The 23,331-nt window shown below is 35.1% G+C and overlaps 1 protein-coding gene across 1 annotated transcript in view; it reads left to right on the top strand.

Moving 5' to 3' along the window:
• Nucleotides 1-23,331, top strand: part of AFTPH (aftiphilin) — a 48,961-nt gene that overhangs the window by 23,719 nt on the left and 1,911 nt on the right. Inside the window, exons 4-8 of the mRNA XM_042782985.1 lie at nt 284-340; nt 3,065-3,187; nt 9,232-9,292; nt 10,739-10,912; nt 14,857-14,980. Coding sequence (XP_042638919.1) covers nt 284-340; nt 3,065-3,187; nt 9,232-9,292; nt 10,739-10,912; nt 14,857-14,980 — 539 coding nt within the window. The remainder of the gene's footprint in view (nt 1-283; nt 341-3,064; nt 3,188-9,231; nt 9,293-10,738; nt 10,913-14,856; nt 14,981-23,331) is intronic.

Genomic DNA, 23,331 nt, shown 5'->3' with positions numbered 1-23,331 from the left:
AAGGTTATGCTTGCTTCATAAAATGAGTTAGGGAGGATTCCATCCTTTTCTATGTTTTGTGTTTATTATTTTTAGAAAAGGTTGTGTTAGTGTTTTTCCTTAGCTTTAAAATGAAGAAATTGGACTAGGAAATCAAAAATACAACCCCATGTGGGCAGTTTACCAGGTCTTCAGTTTATCATTCACAGTATATGTAATAAAGCATTGTAAACATATTTTAGGAAATATTATATGACAGATCATTTTCTAAATACATTTTCTTTCTCTTATCACATGTGTGTAGCTCTTCACGGGCAATAAGAAGCAGCCTGTTATAGTGCCCATGTATGCAGCAGGATTGGTAAGTACAAAAATGACTCTGCATGTATTTATCATTACTGCTTTTCTGTAAGATCATCTTACACAGCATGACGTGGAAAGTTTATTTTAAGGGACATTTAATGTGGGAAAGGCAATAAATATAGTGTCTTTTTCTATATTCAGATCATCACAGATACAGTTTTGTTTTAGATTGACTTGTTTTTGTCTTAGGAATATTAGCAATTGAACTGTTTGTAAAATACACCTTGAAGGTTTCTATTTCTTCTGCCACTCAACCCCCCCACCCTCAGTTTGTCTTTACAAAGAAGCAGCTAAATTGTTTCTCAAGGTTTAAAGATATAATCTAGCTGATTTGATTTAAATAATGTAATGTCAAGGCTATCAATGTATGTAAAATCTTGAAAAAAAAAAAAAAAACCAAATTATACTAAATGAAAATGAGCCAAGACCAACAGATCCTTAGTTTTTCTGTTAATGTTTTAAATGTGTTGATTTTTTTTTTTTTTTTCAGATATACCAGGTAGTCCAGGATAACTGAGGAATTTTCATTCTGTCCCTTAGTCGAGACTCAATCACATTTTAAAGTTTGATGTGCTTGTGTTTATTGGTGTGTCTTTTGAGTTATGGGTGAATAAAAATGTCCTATCTATGAAACAAAATATTTTTAACTTTTCACCAGTAACTTGAAAATAAAGGGGAAACACTATGTTTAAGAAAAAAAGAAAGAAAAACAAGGAATCATTGCAACAGAGTTTAAATTATACAACCCATTATGTGCATGTGAAAGTGAATTGCTGTGGAATTTGTTGAATCTACAAACTTTTTCTTTGAATACGTACTTACTGAGACTGAATTGGAACATTTTGCTTTGTTTTGTTTTTTGCAGTTTTTGTTTTGTTTAGTGCAATTGAGCAAAAAATTTCTGTGCTTGAGCTTTTTGTTGATTTCTCTGCTTTATAAATGGTTATATATACTTTTAAAAACACGTTGGTAATTCCTATATTCTTTTCTGTTGTGGGTAAATATAATCCAGAACATATCTAACTTTTTGGTTATTTGGACTTCTCTTTTTCTTATGAAGTAGCATTCTAGAGGTTGTTAGTATGGTGACATTCTGAGTAGTAACCAAGGATTTCATTTGCAGAGTTTTCAGGAGGCGTGTTGGGAGCAGTGAGCTGCTTACTGCTTATGTGTACTCTTAGCGCATCATCCAGTTCTTTCATGTGTGTAAGGAGTTGGAGGCTAAGGGTTGTGCTTTATTTTCTGCTTTCATTACAATCTTTATTAGTAATTATTTATTATTTGTTATTTTTTATTGTTAGTAATAATAAATAATTATTATAATTATTTTTGTGAGCTGTGATAAGGTTTATTTTGTGAATATAAATTGTCCTCTCCTCCATCTTTGTTATCTCTTTCATTTAGAAACATACTCTTTTTTTAGCATCTAGCTTCAAATTTTAATTATACCTGATTATTTCCAGTGGTGCTTTACATATTAGATGTTTAATTTTATCTGAAAGAATAGTATCTGAAATGATCACTCAGTCACTGGTTCTGGAACTTTAATGTGCATCAGAATCATTTAGTAGGCTTGTTAAAAGACAATTTGCTGGACATAGCCCCAGAATTTCTTATTCAGCATGTTGAGGGTGGGCCCAAGAATTTGCACATCTAACAAGTAAGTCCTTTTGTAAAGCTGAAGCTGTTGATTAGGGACCACACTTTGAGAACCACTGCTTTAAATGATAGTTTACATTAAAATACTAGGTTGACACTAGTCCTTGTTTTGCCAAATATATTGTCAGCTTACATGAGGTCATCTAGAGAGGCTGTGTATTATGTATGGTATTGAATTACACCATTTTTCTATCTTAATGTGTATCAGTGTTAAGAATTGAACCTGAAAATTGCTTTTTTTGTTTCCTAATCTATACTGTTTATTGTTAAGGCTGCATCCTTTTCAACTTAACAGTTTTACTCAAACTCTCAAACAATAGTTTTTTGAGGCAAAAAACCTACTTCATGGGGGGATAGTCTCCTGAAAACTTGTTTTAAAAGATTTATAGATTTGCATGTTATTGACTTAGCAACTTGATTTTTCTCTTAGTTAAGGGAGAGTTTTATTCAAGGGCTTATTTAGGAATATTTTTAAATGTATAAAAGTTTGACTTATTTTCAAGTTAGTAGCCTGAATTATTACACATTTAATGATTTAGTAAGAGTATTTATACAAATGCTGATTTTTTTTTCTTCTTTATTTCTATACCTGAATGTCTTCCTTTATACTCACAGAGTGTGTTAGGTTTGTAACATACCCAGCAAAACATGAAAGATGTTGCCCTCTGAAATGGATGTCTCTACCAGAGCAAGGAACTGAAGTCTATACCGTCATAAAAAGTGTTGTGTTCTTAGGGCCTGGATATAATATATTAATTATCTCCAGTCCCAAATTGTGCTTATGTTTTCCTGTGACGATGATAACTAAGCTCTTTAAAACAAATTTGATTTAAAATATGAGGTCTTTTTCAAAAAGTTTTGGTTCCAAAGGCAATAATTATAAAACATTTCCCATTGTAGTTCTCTATAAGAGTCTCTGTAAACAAAATTAAGAATAGTTCCTTTTTGTCTTTAGTACTTTCTAAATGACCTGCATTTTCTTTTTGCTTGTGGTATACCAACTTTCTTATAAAGTTTATGGGTTGATCCTCCCCCTCATGTTAATGACTAATACCTTTTCCAGGGTATGTTAGAACCCACCAAGGAACCATTGAAACCACTATCTGCTGCAGAAAAAATAGCTTCCATCGGTCAGACAACCACCATGTCACCAGAGATGAACACATGTACATCTGATCAATTCCAGGTAAAAAGATCCAGATGTGTGTAGATATGTTTATGTGTATATGTGCTCATACATGCATGCATACTGTATATGAGTTTTTGATTTGATAATGGATGCAATTATGATTATTTATAAACATCCTTGGAATACAATGAACAAAGTAGTTTCAAAAACAGAAAGGCACAATTTGAGAACTGGGTGATTATGGTAAGTCACTTAAACCTGTCCAGGTCTTAGTCTTTTTACATATAAAATGAAGAGTTTGAAGCAAGTTATCTCTCAAGTCCATTGTGGCTTGAGCACTGTATGGTAATAATTACACACAAATCAGGTAAATGCTAGATTTTCTGAAAAATGAGAAATATTGCATTTATACCAACTTCATAAGTTTGCTAGTGTTTTTTCCCTAAAGCCTGAGAAATTTTATAAAGTAATAAAATTTAGGTGTGTCCATTGCCTCAAAAAACTATTGTTTGAGAGTTTGAGTAAAACTGTTAAGTTGAACAGGATGCGGCCTTAACAATAAACAGTATAGATTAGGAAACAAAAAAGGTTGTTCTACCTTTCTTATCCTTTACTTCCATAGCACATTTAAGCACAAATTTTATTTCACTCTCAATAAGTTGAATATTAAAATCTTCCCTCACTTTTTATCTGGGGGAAATAGACCATTTTGGTTTGCTTCCCAATATATCTGAAACATGCTCTTGCCATATTTGTCATTTCTTTAAACTTAAATATTGTTTTCAGCTGTATCTGACACAAAAATATATGTTTTAATGGCTTTTCCCAAAATATGTGTTCTTCTAAATACTCGTCCCCAGAAATGCTCTACATCATAGCCCCCAGTACCCTTGGAAAGTCCCAGCTTGCCTAGTGAGGACTCTTCAGAGGCCTGCATTAAATAACTTTATTTAATTTAATTCATCATTTCTCAAATGTACTTGAGCACAGAACTCTTTTTTTCAGTGGTTAGGGGCGAGGAGCATGGTAACACCTGTAGAACTAGTTCTTGAAGCATATATAGAAAGCATAGTCCTCTTTCAATTATGTCTACCAAGAAGCATCTACTATTACTACTATGTCCAGTTAAACATCATTTTGAAGCCAACCTCTTACTGGCACTTAATTAGTAGGCAAGCGGGCCTGATGAGTGAAATGCTCTAGTTGCGCAGGAGGCAAAGTGGCTTGGGCAAGTAAGTCTCAGTAGATACAATCTGTCCTTAATTATCTTCCTTTTGTTGCCCCGATGTTGCCCTCTGGCTATCAACTACTGTCCAAGGCCTGCAGGTTCTAAAATTCCTCCTTCCATAGCACATTCTCATTTCTACCTCAATCAGCGTTCTTATTCCTACAGTTCTGAGTGTTAGGAAAATAATTTTAGTAACTTCTTAGTATATTTACTGAAAGTGGAGCTGTTCTTATTCAAGACCACTTGTATTGCTTGCCTCCTTCCCGTTTTCGCCATCCACCCAATTACAGGTGTTAGCACCCCATAAACTATTGCTTATTTTATCAGAGGTAAGATACTGGTCATTTTTACCCTAGCTGACTTGATCAATCTCAGTTACAGATCTGACTAAAAGTAGAATAGTCTAGCTGACCTAATACAGGTGTGTATGGGAAAATGTGGAACAAAACTCAAACTCATAAAAATCTATCAGACCAGTGAAATCCGCAAGACTATGGCACTTAGTCACCCTTCAGGCCTGGAATTGAACTCACTGTGGCAGCTTCCAGCCAGACAGTAGACAGGGATATAAGGTGAACATTTACTCCAGGTAAGTATACTCCTTAGAACAATCAACCATGGGAGATCAGAAGGGCAATATTTGCACAGGGAGATAGCGCAGAGGACAGGATTGTATAGGAAAGGACACAGGGAAAAGACCACAGCGGGGAAATGGGAAAAGAACCATTGTATTATGGGGATTGCAATCAATGTCACGAAACAAAATATATATGAACTACTATATGGAAAATGAATTTGCTTTCACCCATATCACAACTTGAAAAAAAAAAAGTGTGTTCATGTAATGGAAGACTTTTAGAGGTTAATTCTAGTTCAGTGGGATGTGCTTGGCTCCTGCCATCCATACACTACATGTGTGTGTGCGTGCACACACATACAACTTTTGCATTTATAATTGAAGAGCTGTCACCTCCCTATTTTTAGGCAAGTATGCAAATTTTCAGCAATATTTAATTACATCTAACTTTTAGCAAAAAAAAAACGAATTTGGTCTCTTGCTACTTACATAAAAAAGCTGCTCGCTTTTTTTTTTTTTTTTTCTTTTTTTTAAAGAGTACATCATTCTCTTTCAAGAATACACATATATAAATGCTGAATTAACAAGTTTATTCTCCACTTTTTTGTGGTAGTTTGTGAACCTCAGCTTTAGTTTTTAGGTTTTTTTTGGAAACCAATGAAATTAATATTTACCAATGGAAGTTGTTTAAACTTCTTTCTGAATTGACTTGAGCTTCTATAGATCTTCATTCTAACATATATATATACTCAAACTGAAGATTTCTGAATGCATATTAGAATTTACTTTTTAGCCATGCTGTAATACTGTTACATCTTCCTACTAGTCTTATTTCTCATATGACACACCATAGCCTTTTGTGCTAGAAGCTTAGTGAAATGTGTGTCAAGGACGATCTGAATAGTAGCCAATTTGTTTTTTTCAAAACAACATATACCAAGCCTTCCTTGTATGTTTTTCAGTCTGGGATCATTAAACAGTGATTTTCCAACTTAGCACAGTTGTATATATTTCTCATTATGACTGCCTGCTGTTTGCTGTATGGATTTCTATGCCAGTATTGGTACCCATTAAGTTTTTTTTCTTCCAAAAAAAATTGGTTTAAATTCATTAATCTTGTAACCAAACTGTCAGTGGCATTGTTTCTAAGATATTTTTACTTAGAAAGACAACTTAGGGGTAAAAAGCAGTAGTGGTACCTTTTGTTTTGTTGTATCTTTATCCACTGAATTTCAAGGTGACACCATTTATAATGCCATTAGTAATGACCCTCTTAATAAGATCAGGACTTTAGCCACACTTTAATCACTGTGGAATGGAGCAGCTACGCTAGTCAGCATTAGAACATTTCTTCTCTCAGCTTACTTGATGTGACGCTCCATAGTGAATCACAACTTTAGAGCTGGGAGGAGAAAAAAAATCACCTAGTACTTGCTCCCTTTTCCACAGTAAGAAAACATTTGGCAAGGCTAAGTGATTTTACCAAGAATCAGTCATCAGTGGTAGGACTAGAACTAAGAGAAGACCTGAAGTGTCCTGTTTCCAGTCTGCATTTTTTTTGCTTTTTTTGTTGTGGCATTGTTTCCTTTGTGCTTTTGTCACTGCAGTAGCTATTCACATCACACTGCTTCAGGTTGCTCTGAAATGCTCCATTCCAGTGCTTTCTGTTTGAATTGTCTCTCTAGTGATTGTCTTTAGTTAGCCAATGATGCTCACTTAACGTTTTAGCACCTCCTTATTTATAATATTGGCTATGTCTTCAAACTGCAATACACCTGGATGAAAAGCTAAAATTCCAGCAAGTAAATTGAAATATTTCTAAGTACCCAGCTGCTTGAACATCATTTAGATAAAACATGTTAATGAAGGGCTTTGTTCCATTTAAGCAGAATGTTGTTATTATAGAAACCTAGGCTTTGTCCATCCACCCAGTGTTGAATATGGCCATAAGATGTCACTCATTTAGACATAGAATAATATAATTTGAATCTCTTAGAATGCTTAGAGGAGCTCTGGTAGCATAATGCCTAAGGCACTTGACTGCTAACCAGAAGGCTGGCAGTTCAAACCCACCAGCCACTCCTCAGCAGGAAGGTTGGGCAATCTACTTCCGTAGTGATACTGCCTCAACAACCCAAGGAGGGGTCGCTATGAGTCGGGGCCGACTTGATGGCACATAACAACAACAACAACAAAATGCTTAGAGGGTTTTTGTTTGTTTGTTTGTCTTGATGTATATTTGAGATAAACTCAAAAATCTTTTAAAATTCTGTTTATCAATCTTGCAGGTAGGTTGTAAACTAGGTAGTCATGAACATGCCTGTTTTTATTTTTAACCTTTTTTTCTTTAAATAATTATAGATTCACAAAAGTTTTCACAGGTAATACAGAGAGTTTCCATGTACCCTTCACCCAGTTTCTTCTAGGTTACATTTTACATAATTATATAATGCCAAATTCCTGATTTTGATATTATGTGTATAATTATCATTCTGTGATACGTTATGTATATCATTTATCATCATGCATCATTCTCTGTCATTTTACCATGTGTAGATTCCAGTAACTACCACCACAGTCAAGATGCAGAGCTATTCCATTACTATAAAGGTCTCCTTTATAGTCCTATCCTCCCACCCACCCACCCCCACCATCCCTAACCCTTGGCAACCAATAATGTTAGCATTTTACTTGTTTTGTACCTCCCCACTCAACACTCAGGCCTGATCTGATTTCCTTGGGCTAAATGCTTATAATTTGCTTATCATTTATACCCCAGTTATCAAGACAACAATTATCATAATACCATGGGATTAGATTTCAGAAACAATGTATTCAAGCCCTTTTCCTACAGGAAGCAATGTCTTTACCTACCCAGAAAAAAATGAGTATAAAGTATTAACAGTATGCCTATCATAAAATAAAAGGTCCTTGAGTGGTACAAACGGTTTTTGTTCAACTACTAACCTAAAGGTTGGTGGTTCAAACCACCTAATGGCACTGTGGAAGAAAGACCTGGTGATCTGCCTCCTTCAGATTACAGCCAAGATTATAGCCCTGTGGACCAGTTCTAGGCTGTGACACATGGGATTGCTATGAGTTGGAATTGGCTCCACTGCAACAGATTAATTTTTATTTTTTTTGACCATACAGTAAAGCATAGTGATAAATAATTAAAACAGAGTGAGAGATTTGGTCTCTGCTTAGACCTGAAAATACAGACATTTAGACATTTTTCTGTTTTACAGTCCTTCTAATCTCTACATATATAATATGTGTGTGTCTGTGTGTGTATAGATATATTCGATCTAATAAAGCACAAGTTATTTCAATAAATGTAGTCAACACCCCCTCCCCAAAAAAAAGGAAAAAATCCCAAAATATTTTCTCATCATGAATATTCTTGAAGTGAATCAGTGCTTGTGTAGGGGGGAAAAAAATACCATTTGTTCAGTTTATCTTTCTATGTTTTGGCAGTTATGAAATTTAAAAACCTAGACTATTCAGATCAGTTTTGAATATCCTTTTTAGTGTATTATTTTAAAACTAAATTTCTCATACCCGCTTATAAGCAATTTCTAAATTGCAGGTGATTAAAATAAATACATGAAATCAACCTTTTTTAAAAAATGTAATTTCCATTGAATGGCCCATAATTTTTTTTGAAACTGGAAAATTGCAAAGAATCACAGACCTTGGACTTTGAACCTTCTCATTTCATAGACAAGAAGACTAACTAAATTAACTGAACTGTGCAAAGTTATCCAACAGTTACTTAATGGTTACTTGGTCTTGAATAATCAAAATCTCCTTTTCTGTTGTGTTATATTATTTGTTAAGAAATTTTAAGTGGCTATATAGTAATTTAAAATAACATTTTCAAGATTGCACATAATTCACATGTCCTTTGTTAATTAACTTATTAGTGAAAAATAGTAAAATTTTTTTCTATATTTTGACATTTTTCTTATAATTAAGCTAATAGTTGGGATTATGATTTGAGCAAGATTGAAATCTTGACAAAGAATCAGTCCATAAATTTGTTTGAAAATATAAAGATACAGCATTTCTCAGATACAACTTTTTTAATATCATTAAGCTATACTGTTTGTCAGTTCTATAATTTCACTATGTGTTAGTATCTGTGGATGACTTTCTGAAATTGTAAATTATCCCAATTTTGTTTTTAGGTATTTTATTGCCTATAATAGTTTTTTAAACTTTTTTTTTTTTTTTTTTTTTAATGTTGCTACAACCTGTACTGATTAATTTTGATTTTTTGGTTTTCAACTCTAGGAGTCTCTACCACCCGTCCAGTTTGACTGGAGTAGCAGTGGCCTTACTAACCCTTTAGATGGTACGTCTCTCCGTAGAGCCTCTAGCACCAGAGCTAGAGTTAAGAAAGCTACAAAGTTCAGACAGACTTCTCTCTGCTGATTTCCTTTTTTGTTTGAACATAACTTCTTATTCTTGTCTTTGGAAATTCAGGCTTTCTTTCTGAATAGTAATTGCTCAAGAAACCAGCTGTTATTATTATTAACAGTATTCATGTCCAAATGTAGGGTAACAAGAACTAGGTAGAATTTAAATTGAAAATGAGCTGCTTTTTTGTTTCTTTGTTTGTTTTTTTTAAAACAAATACCTGGGTAGTTTAAATATTTTAGCTAGAACCAATTTACTTGAAACTTCTTTTCTGGAGTTTTAATTTATGGAATTTTCTTGGATGCAAAGACCTGTGGCTCGAGGCTACTTCAAAGCACAAAGCACAATTACTTCACCAAAAACAGTGTGCAGATACGTCCATGTTTATTGACTCAAAGTAGTTTTCAGATTTAGTAATATTTTTTAGAGCACCTGTATACAAATGGATAATGAATTATTTTCATGATCCTTTTCTAAAACTTACCGCAAAATGCTACTAGATAGGTCCAGAAATAATTGATTTCACTATGGCTTTTGTAAAAAAAAAAAATCCTGAAAAGGGGATAACTTAGTCCAGTAATATGGGAACTTTAAATAATACTAGTTTCCCAGTGTGTTGACACCACAAGTTTTTAAGTGGACCCTGAGATACAATTACTCTTAACTCTTTGTACTTCATAAATTGCTTGAACCATTGTCCAAAACACCTGTCACTCTTACCAACTTTGCCTTATACCAAGGTTGTAGGATATCCAGAAAGCATCCAATTGAATAATATAGTGCTGAAGGAAAGCCTGGATGCACCTTTTGCTGTTGTCTGGTGTCTTATTCAGTCAAATCATCATGCTTTCTATTAACAAACAACTTCTTTAAAAATGTATACTATTTCTGATTACTGTTTCAGAGTTAAAGGGGAACAGTACAACTTGAGGTTACACGCCAGGGTAGGGTAGTTACGGCATTCTTTATTATGTTATTTTAAACTAAGTTAATGTATTGGTGTGTGTCCTGAAACTGACAAATTCTGTCACTTTTTAAAAATCATTAATTAGAAACCAACATTACTAACGTGAATGATTTGAGCATGTCCGATGACTCAGTCTTGGATTAAGATTAAAGTATTGTTTCCCTTTAACGGGTACACTTTTTCCCCTTGATCTTTCTGGTATGGCTTCCAGTTTTGATTGAAAGAACTGAACTCCTTTTAACTAAAACCTTACCAAGTGTTAAATTATTTACATTGTACATGAGAAAATGTACACTGAATTAAATTGTTACTTTAGAAATGTCTTTAGTAATGAAAAACTAATACTGTACACATTGTTTTAATGTTGATTTTAAAAATGTGTAATGACTACTAATTTTAACCTGCATGTTCAAGTGTGTGTCTTACCCCTTTTTACACATAACCCCTCCTCCCTTGGCTTACCTTCTGTGTGGCTGCCTACCAACACGGTCACTGAATTTCAAGCTAGTGGAGGTTCCACTCTTCTGAACCTTGATTTCTTTGGGCCCGTGGATGACAGTAGCTCTAGCAGCAGCACCACAATCCCAGGTCAGCAGAGTGATAAAACCATGATTCTAGTTTATTTACTAAAAGCATGACCACATCACTTGACTTTCCTATAAACAAGAAAACAACTAGATTGTATTCTCTATAATGTCTTTCTAATGCTTTTCTTTCATCTACCTGTTGTTCTTTTCTAGCATCTGACTACAACAAACAACTTATGTGAAATGTATTTTAAGGAAAGCTTTCTCAGAGTGTAATATTCATAGATGAAAGTAGTTTCTAGGAATAAAAAAGCCCTAATGTCCTTTGACAGTTAAAGGCAGGGATTTTTTTCCCCCCTCTAAATGAAAAATGGAATATTTTATATGCTTACTTTTAAGAGCATATTCTGTAGAGCTATTTGAGAAAATACAAGTTTGGAGATAGAAGAATAGTTTAGTACACGCACAAATTTACATTGTAGTGCCTGTAATAATAGAACCATTACAAATTTTAGCATTCACTTAAGTATTCATTAATGCTGCTTAATGTATAATTAGGTTCCAAAATGTTAGAGTCTAGCACTTAGTTATATAGTCCACATAGAATACTGTTACTGTTCTTATGTAGCTCTTAAATAGAAAGTGTACTGTTAGTTTGCCATGGAGAAAAAAATTGTTACAAAAATTAACAGAAAGTAATTGCTATGAGATACTAAAAGCGAGAAAGTAAAACTTATTGGAATGCCTGTTAAATTTATGTTCAGCCCTGCGAAAGTTCAGTTCATTGATCAAAGGATTAATGTACTTTGTCATTTTCTGAATAAAAGATTAAATTATGATGGCATTTTTATGTTTACATTTTATTTAATATGATTTTAATGAGTCCCTGTCATCCTAACTTGTGATCTAGTAATCATGCCCATTCATCAGTCTGGTTCCTGAGAATTTGCTGGGTTTTTTTCTGCCCCGCTAGATTACCCTGCCAGTCATTTCCAACAGTGTAGGAACCATGGTGGGAAATGGGGGAGACCAAGACAGTCAGCAGAGAGTGAGCCTGGGATGGACCCAGGGTGCCCTTCTCCAAGATCTGGCATGGAAATCTAATCCTGCTACAGAGAAGTCCAAAGGTCATTTGGTAGAATGACTGGATTCCTCAAATCCAAGCCTCTGGTTATCATTTTCATTGCTTTCAGGATTTTATAAGCATATGAAAAACCAATCTGTGTCTGGTTTGACCTCAGAATGATCTTTTATTATTTACTTAAATTACCTCTAAATACATTTGATCTATAGAATGACCTGGGTGAGCTAATTAGTTGTCTGGCATTTTTTAAATACTTAATGGAGAAAAAAAAACATAACAATTGTTTATCACTTCCCTCATTACTGTATTTCCAAGAATGAAATACCAAGCTCCCATTTAAAATTTGCTCTCAAACTTTGTTTCACCACAAACGATACTATAATTTAAATGAGGTCACTATTCATTCATTTATTTATTTATTTTGAATGCCTAAAAACCTGGTTTAAATTTTATTTTTGGTTATAAGTCAAACTCGTTTAAAACCCGTCCATAGGAGCATAAATAACCTGACTATATAACGAAATGCAGAAATGACCTGATAACCAGGCTCAGTGTACTACAGCTTGGAGAAGAACAAGTGGTTTCAGAAACTTAGAGCTTTAATTTAATGGAAGTGAAATTAGCATGGTCAAATGCAGTCTCATTACTTTGGAATCTTTGAAATATTTTCTTTCAGTATTTTCATTAATATGCTCTTGCTGCTGTATAAATTTGATTACTATAAATTTTCTTTGGCTTTTTTTTAATTGCTATTGGGTTTTGTTAAAATACACCATCAAGTTACAGTTGTCAACCCCTTCCTTAGTATTCCATTTCACTATTTGCTTGTACTTTTTCTGACTTGTTTCTGGGAAAGTCATTTTGTCTTAGCTTGCCATTATTTAATTATTTTGTGTGTGAGAGTTAGGAGGTTGGCATAGAACTTGGTTGGCTAGCTTTAGTTATATAACTAAACTGCCTCATTAAAGTTCTGGATTTTTAAAAAAAAAAAAAAAAACCCTCTTCCATTTGAAAATTACTCTAATTATTAGTGTACAGTAAATAGTTACCTTGTTTTTGAAAAATAAACCACAGTAAGGGGTTTTTTTGGGGACTTGGGAGGGGGGAGCTATATTGCCATATTTTATTTTGTTTTTCAATCTCCCACTTTACTGTTTGACAGCCAAGTGGCTAATATTTTACAAACCCAGCTAAATTTTACTAAGCACTTTCCTGTTGCCAGTCAGAATACAATAGTTTATTCTGCATTATTAGATAGTAGCTTAAATTTTGTGGTTAATTGGAATCTAACCTTTCAAAATGGAGGAGGGTGGTTTTTTGGGTTCATTCAATCCCTTTACCAATTTTTAACGTTTCAGTTGTAACCCATATACTTATTATAGAACTAAAAAGAAAAGACCTTTTTAAGTATATTTTGAAACTGTACCTTAATGAAATATTCAGAACTTGGGAGAGTCAACTTGCATTTTCTATAGCCTTCCTCCCTTGGTGAAGATAACTATGGAAGCCGCTTTTTGCTTGTTTGATTTCTGTAAACATCTGAGATCTGTGTCTACGTCTGGTAATCATCTGCCGAGCTGGCTAATAGAGTACAGTTCCTGATTTCTTCATTTGTGTGTAATTTTTTCTGCTGATCTTGTGGGGCTGTTTTAGAAAATGTGAGTAAAAATTGGTGGAGCTTTAAGAGATTTTTCCGTACATTCTGCTCATCTCTTCTGCCCTGAAACTACTGGACATTTTGTTTCAAGTAATTTGTTGGTACCAAGGAGAATATAGGATTATAAACTTTAAATGTGGATGTATGTTATTCACAGTTTAGCAGGAGTTTAAAATATTTTAATTATACTTTGCAGTGTTTCTGTAGTCATCATTATTCAATACAAATCTACATTAAATGGAAAAATGACAGAATTATGGGTATATATTAGTGAAATCAGGTGGGGAAGGGTTTTGATAGATTTTTGCAGTCAATCTAACCCCCTAACTCAGTTTCATTTTGAATTGCTAGAAAAAGATATTTGAACTTAGGGTCCCAGATTCAGATATGAAACTAAAGAAATGCAACTAGTCATTGATCAGAATTTTCATTTTGTCTAAAAGTAGTGCTTTTATTTTTTTTCTGAAAATATTTTACTTTCTCCATCTCTAACACAAAGAAAGAACTATGTGGTACATAGCTTATCTTTAGTAATCATTTGATGCTTTGAGTAACAATATTTCATGTCCTCAAACTAATAATATTTCATGTGCTTAAACTAACCAATCATTTCCCATGTTTGAGACTTTCAGTTAGCTTCCAAATCTTTAGGTATGGAGGAAAATAATAGAGAAAAATGTTTGGAGGTAGAGGCAGAGAGGAAGGTCTAAAAAATGAGATCAGTCAGTCAATTTAAAAATTGAAAATGATATCATCTAGCAAATTACGTACATTTAGTTTAAAACAGTGGTAACTCCCATGTAGCAAACAAACCCAAAATTGGAGTTTTCTATAATAGATAGAAATCTTGGGAGTATTTGAATGGTATCTGCTCTATAAATATTAGATTAATTAAGGATATAGTTATATCAAAATAATAAATTTTAAAAATATTTTTCTAATTTGGAAAAGGACAGTGATAAGATAGCACAACATGAAGAATGTAATCAATGTCATTGAGTTATACATAGAGAAGTTACTGAATTGGCATATGTTTTGTTGTGTATATTTTCACAATTTTTAAAAAAAATATTTTTCTGCTTTATAAATACTCTGAAATGTGGCACTTTTGATTTAAAAAATAAATGCACTGTTACAGTGTTCTAAAGATGTATTTGTGAAAGACTCAGATGTTTACAGACTGTTGCATTTTGCATCTTGGATTATGGCTAATTGAGTAACCCATTGCAGCTTGCCATCACTGACTATCATTTTATACTATAAGGTGTGGATCCAGAGTTGTATGAGTTAACAACTTCTAAGCTGGAAATCTCCACCTCAAGCCTCAAAGTGACTGATACATTTGCGAGACTCATGTCCACAGTAGAGAAGACAAGCACATCTACCAGGTAAACAGCTAGTGTTAATTACACCCTCATTTTGAATTCTGAGTTAAACACAAAAGCCCAAATGCGCATAAATTGGCAGTATTTCAGTATATTATATTAAAATTCACTTTATATTTGTAGAAACCAATCAATGCCTAATTCCAGAAAATAGTATCAAATTATGTTTAATTATGAACTTTATTAGAGCAGAGCTATTTCGTAAGAGACTGGAAATGTGGTTTTTGTTTTTTCCCCATTTTACAGAGAAGAATTCTGATTAAATGTCAAAATCATAAAGCCATTACAGGTGAACTCCCCCTGCACTCCCTTTATAACTACTGAAATTATCACCTTTAAGACCCCAGTGTTATACGCCCACAGTTACCTAGGCAAATCTTTGCACTCCTGGACTAAGGTAGTATAGGGAATAGCCACTGTTTTCAGAATTTTCTGATTTTGAATTGAGCTTGCTTTACCAAGCTTTTAGGGAGCCTCTTCAAGGCAGGTATTACCTCCCAGTCTCAACACCAGGTTCATAGAAGCACTTGGGCCTTGTGTTTAGGATTCAGGGCACCTTTAGTTTTACAGAATTAAACACTGGAGTAATCCTTTGCTTTGACATATTAGCCCTAAGAATAATCGACCAGATGCTGTCAAGGCAATTCTGATGCATGGCAGCCCCATGTGTGTCAGTAGAACTGTGCTGCACAGTGTTTTCTATGTTGGAATTTTTGGAAGTAGGTCACCTGACCTTTTGGCTGACAGCTGAGGGTATTAACCATTTGCACCACCCAGGGATTCTCCAACCCTAAAAATAATCGTTCCTTAGTAGGAAGGTAGTTACTGCAAGGGCAAACACCGGTTGATTAGAATACAGACTCTCTAGTCCCAAATCCATGTTTCATCAGGATTTTAAAGTAGAAATACACACCTGTCAGTTATCCATTTTGGGAGAAGTATCTTTTTAAATCTTTTTCTCTTGACTAAATACATGCCACTCACACATCAAATTTAAGTTTATCTTTTAAGCAGATTCTTCTATAGAAAAGTTATCCATTTTTTTAAAAAAGCCTTTTTTCTTACAAATAGTAAATACTTCTCTGTCTTAAAACCAAGGAATCTGGTGGCTCTGTGGTTAAGCCATTCAGCTGCTAACCACAAGGTCAGCAGTTCAAACCCATCAGCAGCTCCACGGGACAGGGATGAGGCAGTCTGCTTCCATAAAGATTTATAGCCTTGGAAATCTTATGGGACAGTTCCACTCTGTCCTATAGGATCGCTATTAGTTAGAATCAACTTGATGGCAATGGGTTTGGTTTTTGGTCTTAAGACCATGGCTTGAATTATCATATTGCCTTTTAAACTTTATTGTGTATTTAAGTATTCATTCATTCAATAAATAATTATCATTAATAATATGAAAAGGCATTATTATTCCTTTTATAATTATTGATACCCTTATCTTTTCCCCAAATGATTTTGTAACATGTGCCTTCTTGATTGCTCATGGGTTCTCCATTGTTACCATTGCGCCTGTATTTTTGTATTATGCAACCTGACTCTTGCTAACTCTTTATATTAGTCAAACATGCTTGTGAATTGTGAAGCCATTGTGGGATTTTTTTCTTACTTGGATTTTTTTTTCCTCTTTCAAAATAAATAGAATATTTAAAATCTTTTCATAGAAACTTTTGCATTTTTCTACATATGTTAACTAAAAGCTAGACATTTTAAATCTCAAGATTAGAACTAATGTACATTTGGCTTTTGAGAAAATATTTTAAATAAAAGGAGCAAAGTAAACAAACATTTAAAAAGACAAAAACAAAGGGCAGGGAAACCACTGATGCTTCTCATATTTGGGCTTTCCCCTCTATTCCTAGGACAATCCCCTATTTCCTGTTTTCTCAGCTTTTTCCCTTGTAGTCTTACTAACCCAACTAGAGTTTTGAAAGTCCCAACGAGGAGAATTCATTCTTTGTACCATTAGGAGGAGCTCTAAACCACATTAATTTGCTCGCAATCCTAACTTTCCAAGCCCTATTTACTTGAAGAAGTTATTTTCATTTTTCCCTTGTTCTGTACTACTGGGGATGAAAGTTTATCTTTTAAGCAGATTCTTCTATGAACCTACCGTGTGCATCCTAGTCAGTGTTCTAGCAGCACTGAGTTACTTCCCTAGTACCTGTCCAGCTTTGTGTGTGTTTGTTTGTTTGTTTGTTTTGGAAAGAATACAAGTTGCTAACTTTGTATATTTTGCATTGAGAAATTAATGTTTTTTTGAAAATGGTATGAAAGGCACATGTTTACAAATCTCTCACTAGCAGATAATGCTATAAAATGTCCTGCCAGTGATTTTCAATTGTACAGGGAAGAGAAAGGTGGTTTGCCTACATAGTTTCAGATGACATCCTCAATATCTTTGTTGATTTTTAGCTTTTGTTTCATTTATGCTTTTGATATAAAATACAGAAAGTAAAAGTTCAGCAAAATCTTGGTGGCAGTACATAGAAGATGAGTGAAAAGGCATTTAAGGGGATATAGGGTAGAGGAAAGTCTGCGTAGAGGAAATCTGACATGTAACACCCTCCCATATTCTTTCTCTAAGTGTCTTTGAATATGTGAGAGAAAATACATGTGCTCTTTGCTTTCCACATGCAGAATATAAGTGATTTCTGACTTTGAGGTTTTTTTCTTTTAAAGAAATACGGGTTATTTGTTTCAAAATAGTTCCAGCTTCTTACTTAGACTCTTCCTAATACAGAGAAAAATTACTTTCTAATCTTAATCAGCAGGTGAATGGCCACAGACCTCTAACCAAGCATTTATCAAAAAATGTAGTCTATGGACATCCTGCATCAAAATCACCTGGGATGCTTTTAAAACTGCGTATTCTGGCCCCATACCTCTACTAAATCAGAAAGCAGTAGAACAGAGTGATAGGCATTTTTTACAGGCTGCCCAGATGACTCAGGACTGCACCTTTTAAGAGCCACTGAGCAGCCTGAGCCTGCCTGCTAATGGCAGGGAATGACTATTGGTCCCAGGAGTCACGTGGTACTAGGAGGGTCTGCCTCTCTGAATGATACGCCTGTGTTTCACCATGGCTCAGTAATGTCATCTACAAACAGAAGCAGTATTATGCCCAATTTTTTTAATGTGGGGTACAAAAGATTCCTGCTTTTAAAAAGTTGATTAATTGCTTCATTTATTGACCCTCAGTGGTTGCTGAGCATATTAATTTGAATGTTGGAGAAATTCTCCATTTTGAACTGGAAATTTTCATCAATAGAGGCAACCAAGATATCTGACAGACAAAACAACACACAGAACACCCTAATGGGGGGAGACAAAAACACCAAGAACACCCTAATGGGGCAGACATAACAACACACAGAACACCCTAATGGGGGTAGGAAAGAAGTAACTACTGGTAATTTAGTTTGGATCAGCACTGAATTACTACTGCAGTAAAGTGAGTGAACAAGCCATAAGCAAAACAACATAATGAATCATAAAGACATAATATTGGATGAAAGAAGCCAGACACAAAAGAATACAGTCCATATGAATCTGTTTATATATATTGTAGTCATCGTATCTAAACTGTGTTATTTAGGGATGCCCACCTCATGGTAATGTAAAGGAGGGGAAGATGGCTATGATTGGGCAAGAACCAATCAAGGGCTCTGGGGGTCTTCCCAATATTATTAATCTTGTCTTTGGTGGTGTAGTGGTGGTGGTTGTGTGCCTTCGAGTCCAGTCCAACCAATAGTGACCCTGTAGGACAGAGTAGAGCTGCCACATGTAGTTTCCTAGGCTGTAATTTTTACAGTACCAGATCACCAGGTCCCCTTGGACTGGCTTTGAACCTCCAACCTTTACATCAGCAGCTGAGCACTTAATCATTGTATAACCAGGACTCTTTTGTAATATCATGTAGTGTAAAGTAAGTATGTCTGGCTTAAGCTTTGAGGAGGTAAGATGCTGAACTGGAAAAAAAATTTTGTATTTTGCTTGTTGCTCTTTTCTGCAGTATACTATCAAGATAAATAATTTCATGTTAAAAACTGACACTTGACTGACCTGGTAATTATAATCTAATTTATGGTATTCCACTGAGAATTTGTAAGTCTTGGTGACAAAATGAGAAGTAAAATTTTTAAAACTAACAGAATTTAAGACTCCATACTTGTTTTTGGATTTGTTCTGTTGTTTGTTTTACTGTTTTAGTTTGGGACTTTTTTTGTTTTGGTTTGTTTTTCTTTTTTTTTTGGTGCTGTATCAATGAAGGTTAGTAACTAAAGATTAGGCAGGTGAAAGGATTACTTGCCAAGAAGGTAAATCTCTTTTTTTTTTCCTTTTTTGTTGTGATATAACTCACATACAAAACTCACGCTTTCCAGAGTATACAGTTGAGTGGTTTTTAGTTTATTCACAAGGTTATTCAACCATCAAAAAGAAATCAAACCAGTTGCTGTTGATCCCAACTCATGGTGACCCCGTGTGTGTCAGAGTAGAACTGGGCTGCTTTAAACCTCTGTGTTTTCACTGGCTAGTTTTCAGAAGTAGGCGATGACAGACCTTTCTTCGAAGGAACCTCTGGGTGGACCTGAACCTCTAACCTTTCTGTTAGCAGCCAAATGCATTAACTGTTTGCACCCCCCAAGGACTCCATGCAGTCATCACCACCAGCTAATGCCAGAACATTTTCACAACCCCAAAAAGAAACCCTCTAGTCCATTAGCAGTCATCCCTATTTCCCTCTCTCCCCTCCTCAGCTCTTGGCAACCACAGATCTGCTTTCTATCCTTGTGGATTTTCCTATTCTGGACGTTTTTATATAAATGGAATCATATGCAGCGTTTTGTGTCTGGCATCTCTCACTTGGCATAGTGTTTCCAAGATCCATCCATACTGTAGTATGTATCAGTACTTCATTCCTTTTTATGACTGATTACTATTTCACTGTGTAGTTACTTCACATTTTTGTTTATTCATTAGTCATTTGATAGACATTTGGGTTGTTTGTACTGTAGGGTTATTTTGAGTAATCCTACTATGAACATTCATGTACAAATTTTTGTGGGTAAAATGTTTTCAGTTTTCTTGGGATTGGAATTGCTGGGTCATACATAGCTCTATGTTAAACTTTTTGAGGAACTGCTGAACTTTATTCCAAAGCAACTGCACCATTTTATCTTCGTGCCAACAAAGTCTGAGGGTTCTAATTTCTCCCTATCCTTGCAAACACTCTTTGCTGTCCTACTCTTCTGGTTATAATCAGATGTGAAGTTGTATGTCGTTGTCATTAGTGTCCTTCGAACAGAAAATTTTTCATGTTGACCCAATTTGTCTATTATTTCTTTTGTTGCTTATGGTTTGGTGTCATATCTAAGAAACTATTGAGTAATCCAAGGTCACGAAGATTTACAGCTATGTTTTCTTCTAAGAATTGTATAGTTTTAGTTCTTACATTTAGGTATGTGAATGATTTTGACTTAACCCATGTATGTGGTGTGAAGTAGGGATCCAATTTCATTCTTCGGCATGTGGCTATCCAGTTGTCCCAGCACTGTTTGTGGAAAAGACATTCTTTCTCCATTGGATTGTCTTGGCACCCTGTTGAAAATTACAACCATAAATAGTTGTTTCTATACTCTGAACGTTATTCCATTGACCAAATTGATAAATTTTAGCTAAAAGGGATATAAATTAAAAGTAAGTCACAACTTTTGACTTTGAGAAAAGGTCATGATACAATTTTTTATTTCAAATTTTCTCAAGCATTTTCTTTCTTATATTCTAAGACTAGATCACATCAATGCACAATGACTACAGATTCATGCACAGACTGTAAACTGTGTGATTTTTTTTTTAAATACATTCCATGCAGATAGGGCCTCTAAAATAAGGCAGTTGGTAAACACCCTGGAATAATCTTTATCAAGTGTTTCTTGGGTAAAAGCTGCCTTGGGCTCTCATTTCCCATACTCCACAGGTGGTAGAGTCCATTTAGGTGCAATTTTATTTGTTACTGTTTTCCATAGCTTTTTACAATTATAGAAGCAGTCGGATATATTGTAGAAAGTTAGAAAATATGAACAAAAATTTAAAATTGAGAGTATTACGTTCTCACCACTCAGATCACTGTTAGAACTCCTTAGTACATATTCTTTCAGATCTTTCTCTATGTAAATATACACATGTGTTTTTTGTTTTTAACCAAAAAGAGATTTTACAGTTCATACTGAATTGAACCTACTCTGGCAGTCACAGTGTCCATCTGTCAATTTCAGTAAATTGTCATTTCATTAATATCCAGGCTGTATTCACATTCCCCCAATAATGTCCTTTCCGTCTGATTTGCCCAAACCAATATTCAATCCAGGACGATTGCACCTGGACATTACGGCTCTTAAGTTTCTTTAAGCCTAGCATGTTGTGTCTCACTCCTGTTTGTTTATGTGGTTTTGTGTTTGTTTTCTGTTTAGTAACACTAGCTTGTTAAAGAGATCAGGCAAGTTGTCCTGCAGAGTGTTCCAACCTCTGGATTTGTCTGCTTGCTTCCTTCAAGTAGTAGTTAATGTTTCTATGTTTCCTGTAAATTGGAAGTTACATCTAAGGGCTTGATGGATTCAGGATAAACATTTTTGGCTAGACTACACCATAGACATTATATCACACCAGAAGACACGTAACATCTGGCTGACTCCATCATTCGTTCTGCTAAGTTTGACCACTGGTGAGAGGCTGACCTTTTCCATTCTGCAGTGCCAGTTTTCACTTTCAGGCTAGGAAGTGATCTCTTTGGTTTTACTTTAGAATAGTGAAGATGTCCAGTTACCCATCAAACATCCACCTAATAGTTTTGCCACCATTTAGGTGCATTTTAAAATACAGGTCTTAAACAGAATAATTTTGAATTGGTATTCCATTCTTCCAAAACGCCCTAAAACTGAGTTTGGTATTGATTGATCTGTTGTTGGTTTTCAGCTGTCTGAATGTTTTCAGCTGGTTCTAAATGTCTACTGTTGGATATTTCCAGCTTTCTATAAAATCTCCTTTATTTCAGCCTAGACTTAAAGTAACAACAGAAAAGGCTAGCTATAAAATAAAGGCTGTGTTCTTTCTTGCTTGCTTTACCTCCTGACTTCTGCTTCCCATCCCAAAGGTAAAGAAAATACTTGGGTGGAAGAAATAACTCGTGCCATATCTAATAGATTCCCAACTGTCCTTTACCATAAAAGAGAATGTTGTTGTTGCTGTTGTTTTGTGCCGTCGAGTCTGACCCAATTCATAGCGACCCCTCCTTGGGTTTCCGAGGCAGTATCACTACGGAAGTAGATTGCCCGACCTTCCTTCCGAGGAGTGACTGGTAGGTTTGAGCCGCCAGCCTTCTGGTTAGCAGTCAAGTGCCTTAGGCACTATGCTACCAGAGCTCCCTATAAAAGAGATAGGGCTTCTTAAAATCAGCAATTTAAAATGAGCTTTGATTTAAAATGAGTAACTGTATGACATCAGCTGTTCCTTCAATATATTGAATGTTCTTAAAAAAAAAAAAAATTACAGGTTGGATTATAAGCATGTGCTCAATTTGAGCCACTCTTTGAGCTCAGCATTTTTTGCAGCTCACCTGCCAGGAAGACCAGGGTCTTTGTGTCTGTGCTGAGCCTCAGACTGCTCATGTCTTCTGTCTGGGGACAGTGTAGTCAAATGCCCATCATCTACAAAACCCAGGGGTTAGAGATTCCCCCCTCCCTTGTTCCTTCTCACCTTGTTCAGCCAACACCCGTGAGTGCTGCTGATTTGGGACCTGCTGACTGTCCCAGCAGGGCTAAGGCTTGGTGTTTTTAAGCTGAGGAGTTTTCTCTCCTGTAATTCCCCACTGGGGGCCAAGAAAGTCTGATATCGAAATGGCTCACAAGGCCTTGTGCCAGACATGCTATGTTTTATGTTGAGGTAATTTCAGGGAGGGGAAGGTGGGAAGAGAACCCAGTTAGGCGGAGTGTTCCTAGAGCCACAGCATTATACTTCTGCAAAGTAGTGTCTTACAACTATGCCTAAAGGCTTCTTAAGGCACTCTGGTAGCATAGTGGATAAGGCATTTGGCTGGTAACCAGAAGATCAGTGGTTCAAACCCACCAGCTGCTCTGCGGAAGGAAGATGGGGCAAGCTACCTCCATAAAGATTTACAGCCTCACGATTCCTTCAGAAGTTGGAATTAGAATACCATTTGACCCAGCCATCCCATTACTAGGTATATACCCTAGAGAAGTGAGAGCCATGACAAGAACAGATATATGCACACCGATGTTCATCGCAGCACTATTTACAATAGCCAAAACATGGAAACAACCTAGATGTCCATC

The sequence above is a fragment of the Orycteropus afer genome, unplaced genomic scaffold (genome assembly GCF_000298275.1).
Source record: "Orycteropus afer afer isolate SDZICR_OR568_19922 unplaced genomic scaffold, OryAfe1.0 scaffold00559, whole genome shotgun sequence".
NCBI lineage: Eukaryota > Metazoa > Chordata > Mammalia > Tubulidentata > Orycteropodidae > Orycteropus > Orycteropus afer.
Note: the sequence above shows the minus strand (reverse complement) of the source record. Positions and strands in the feature narration are given on the sequence as shown.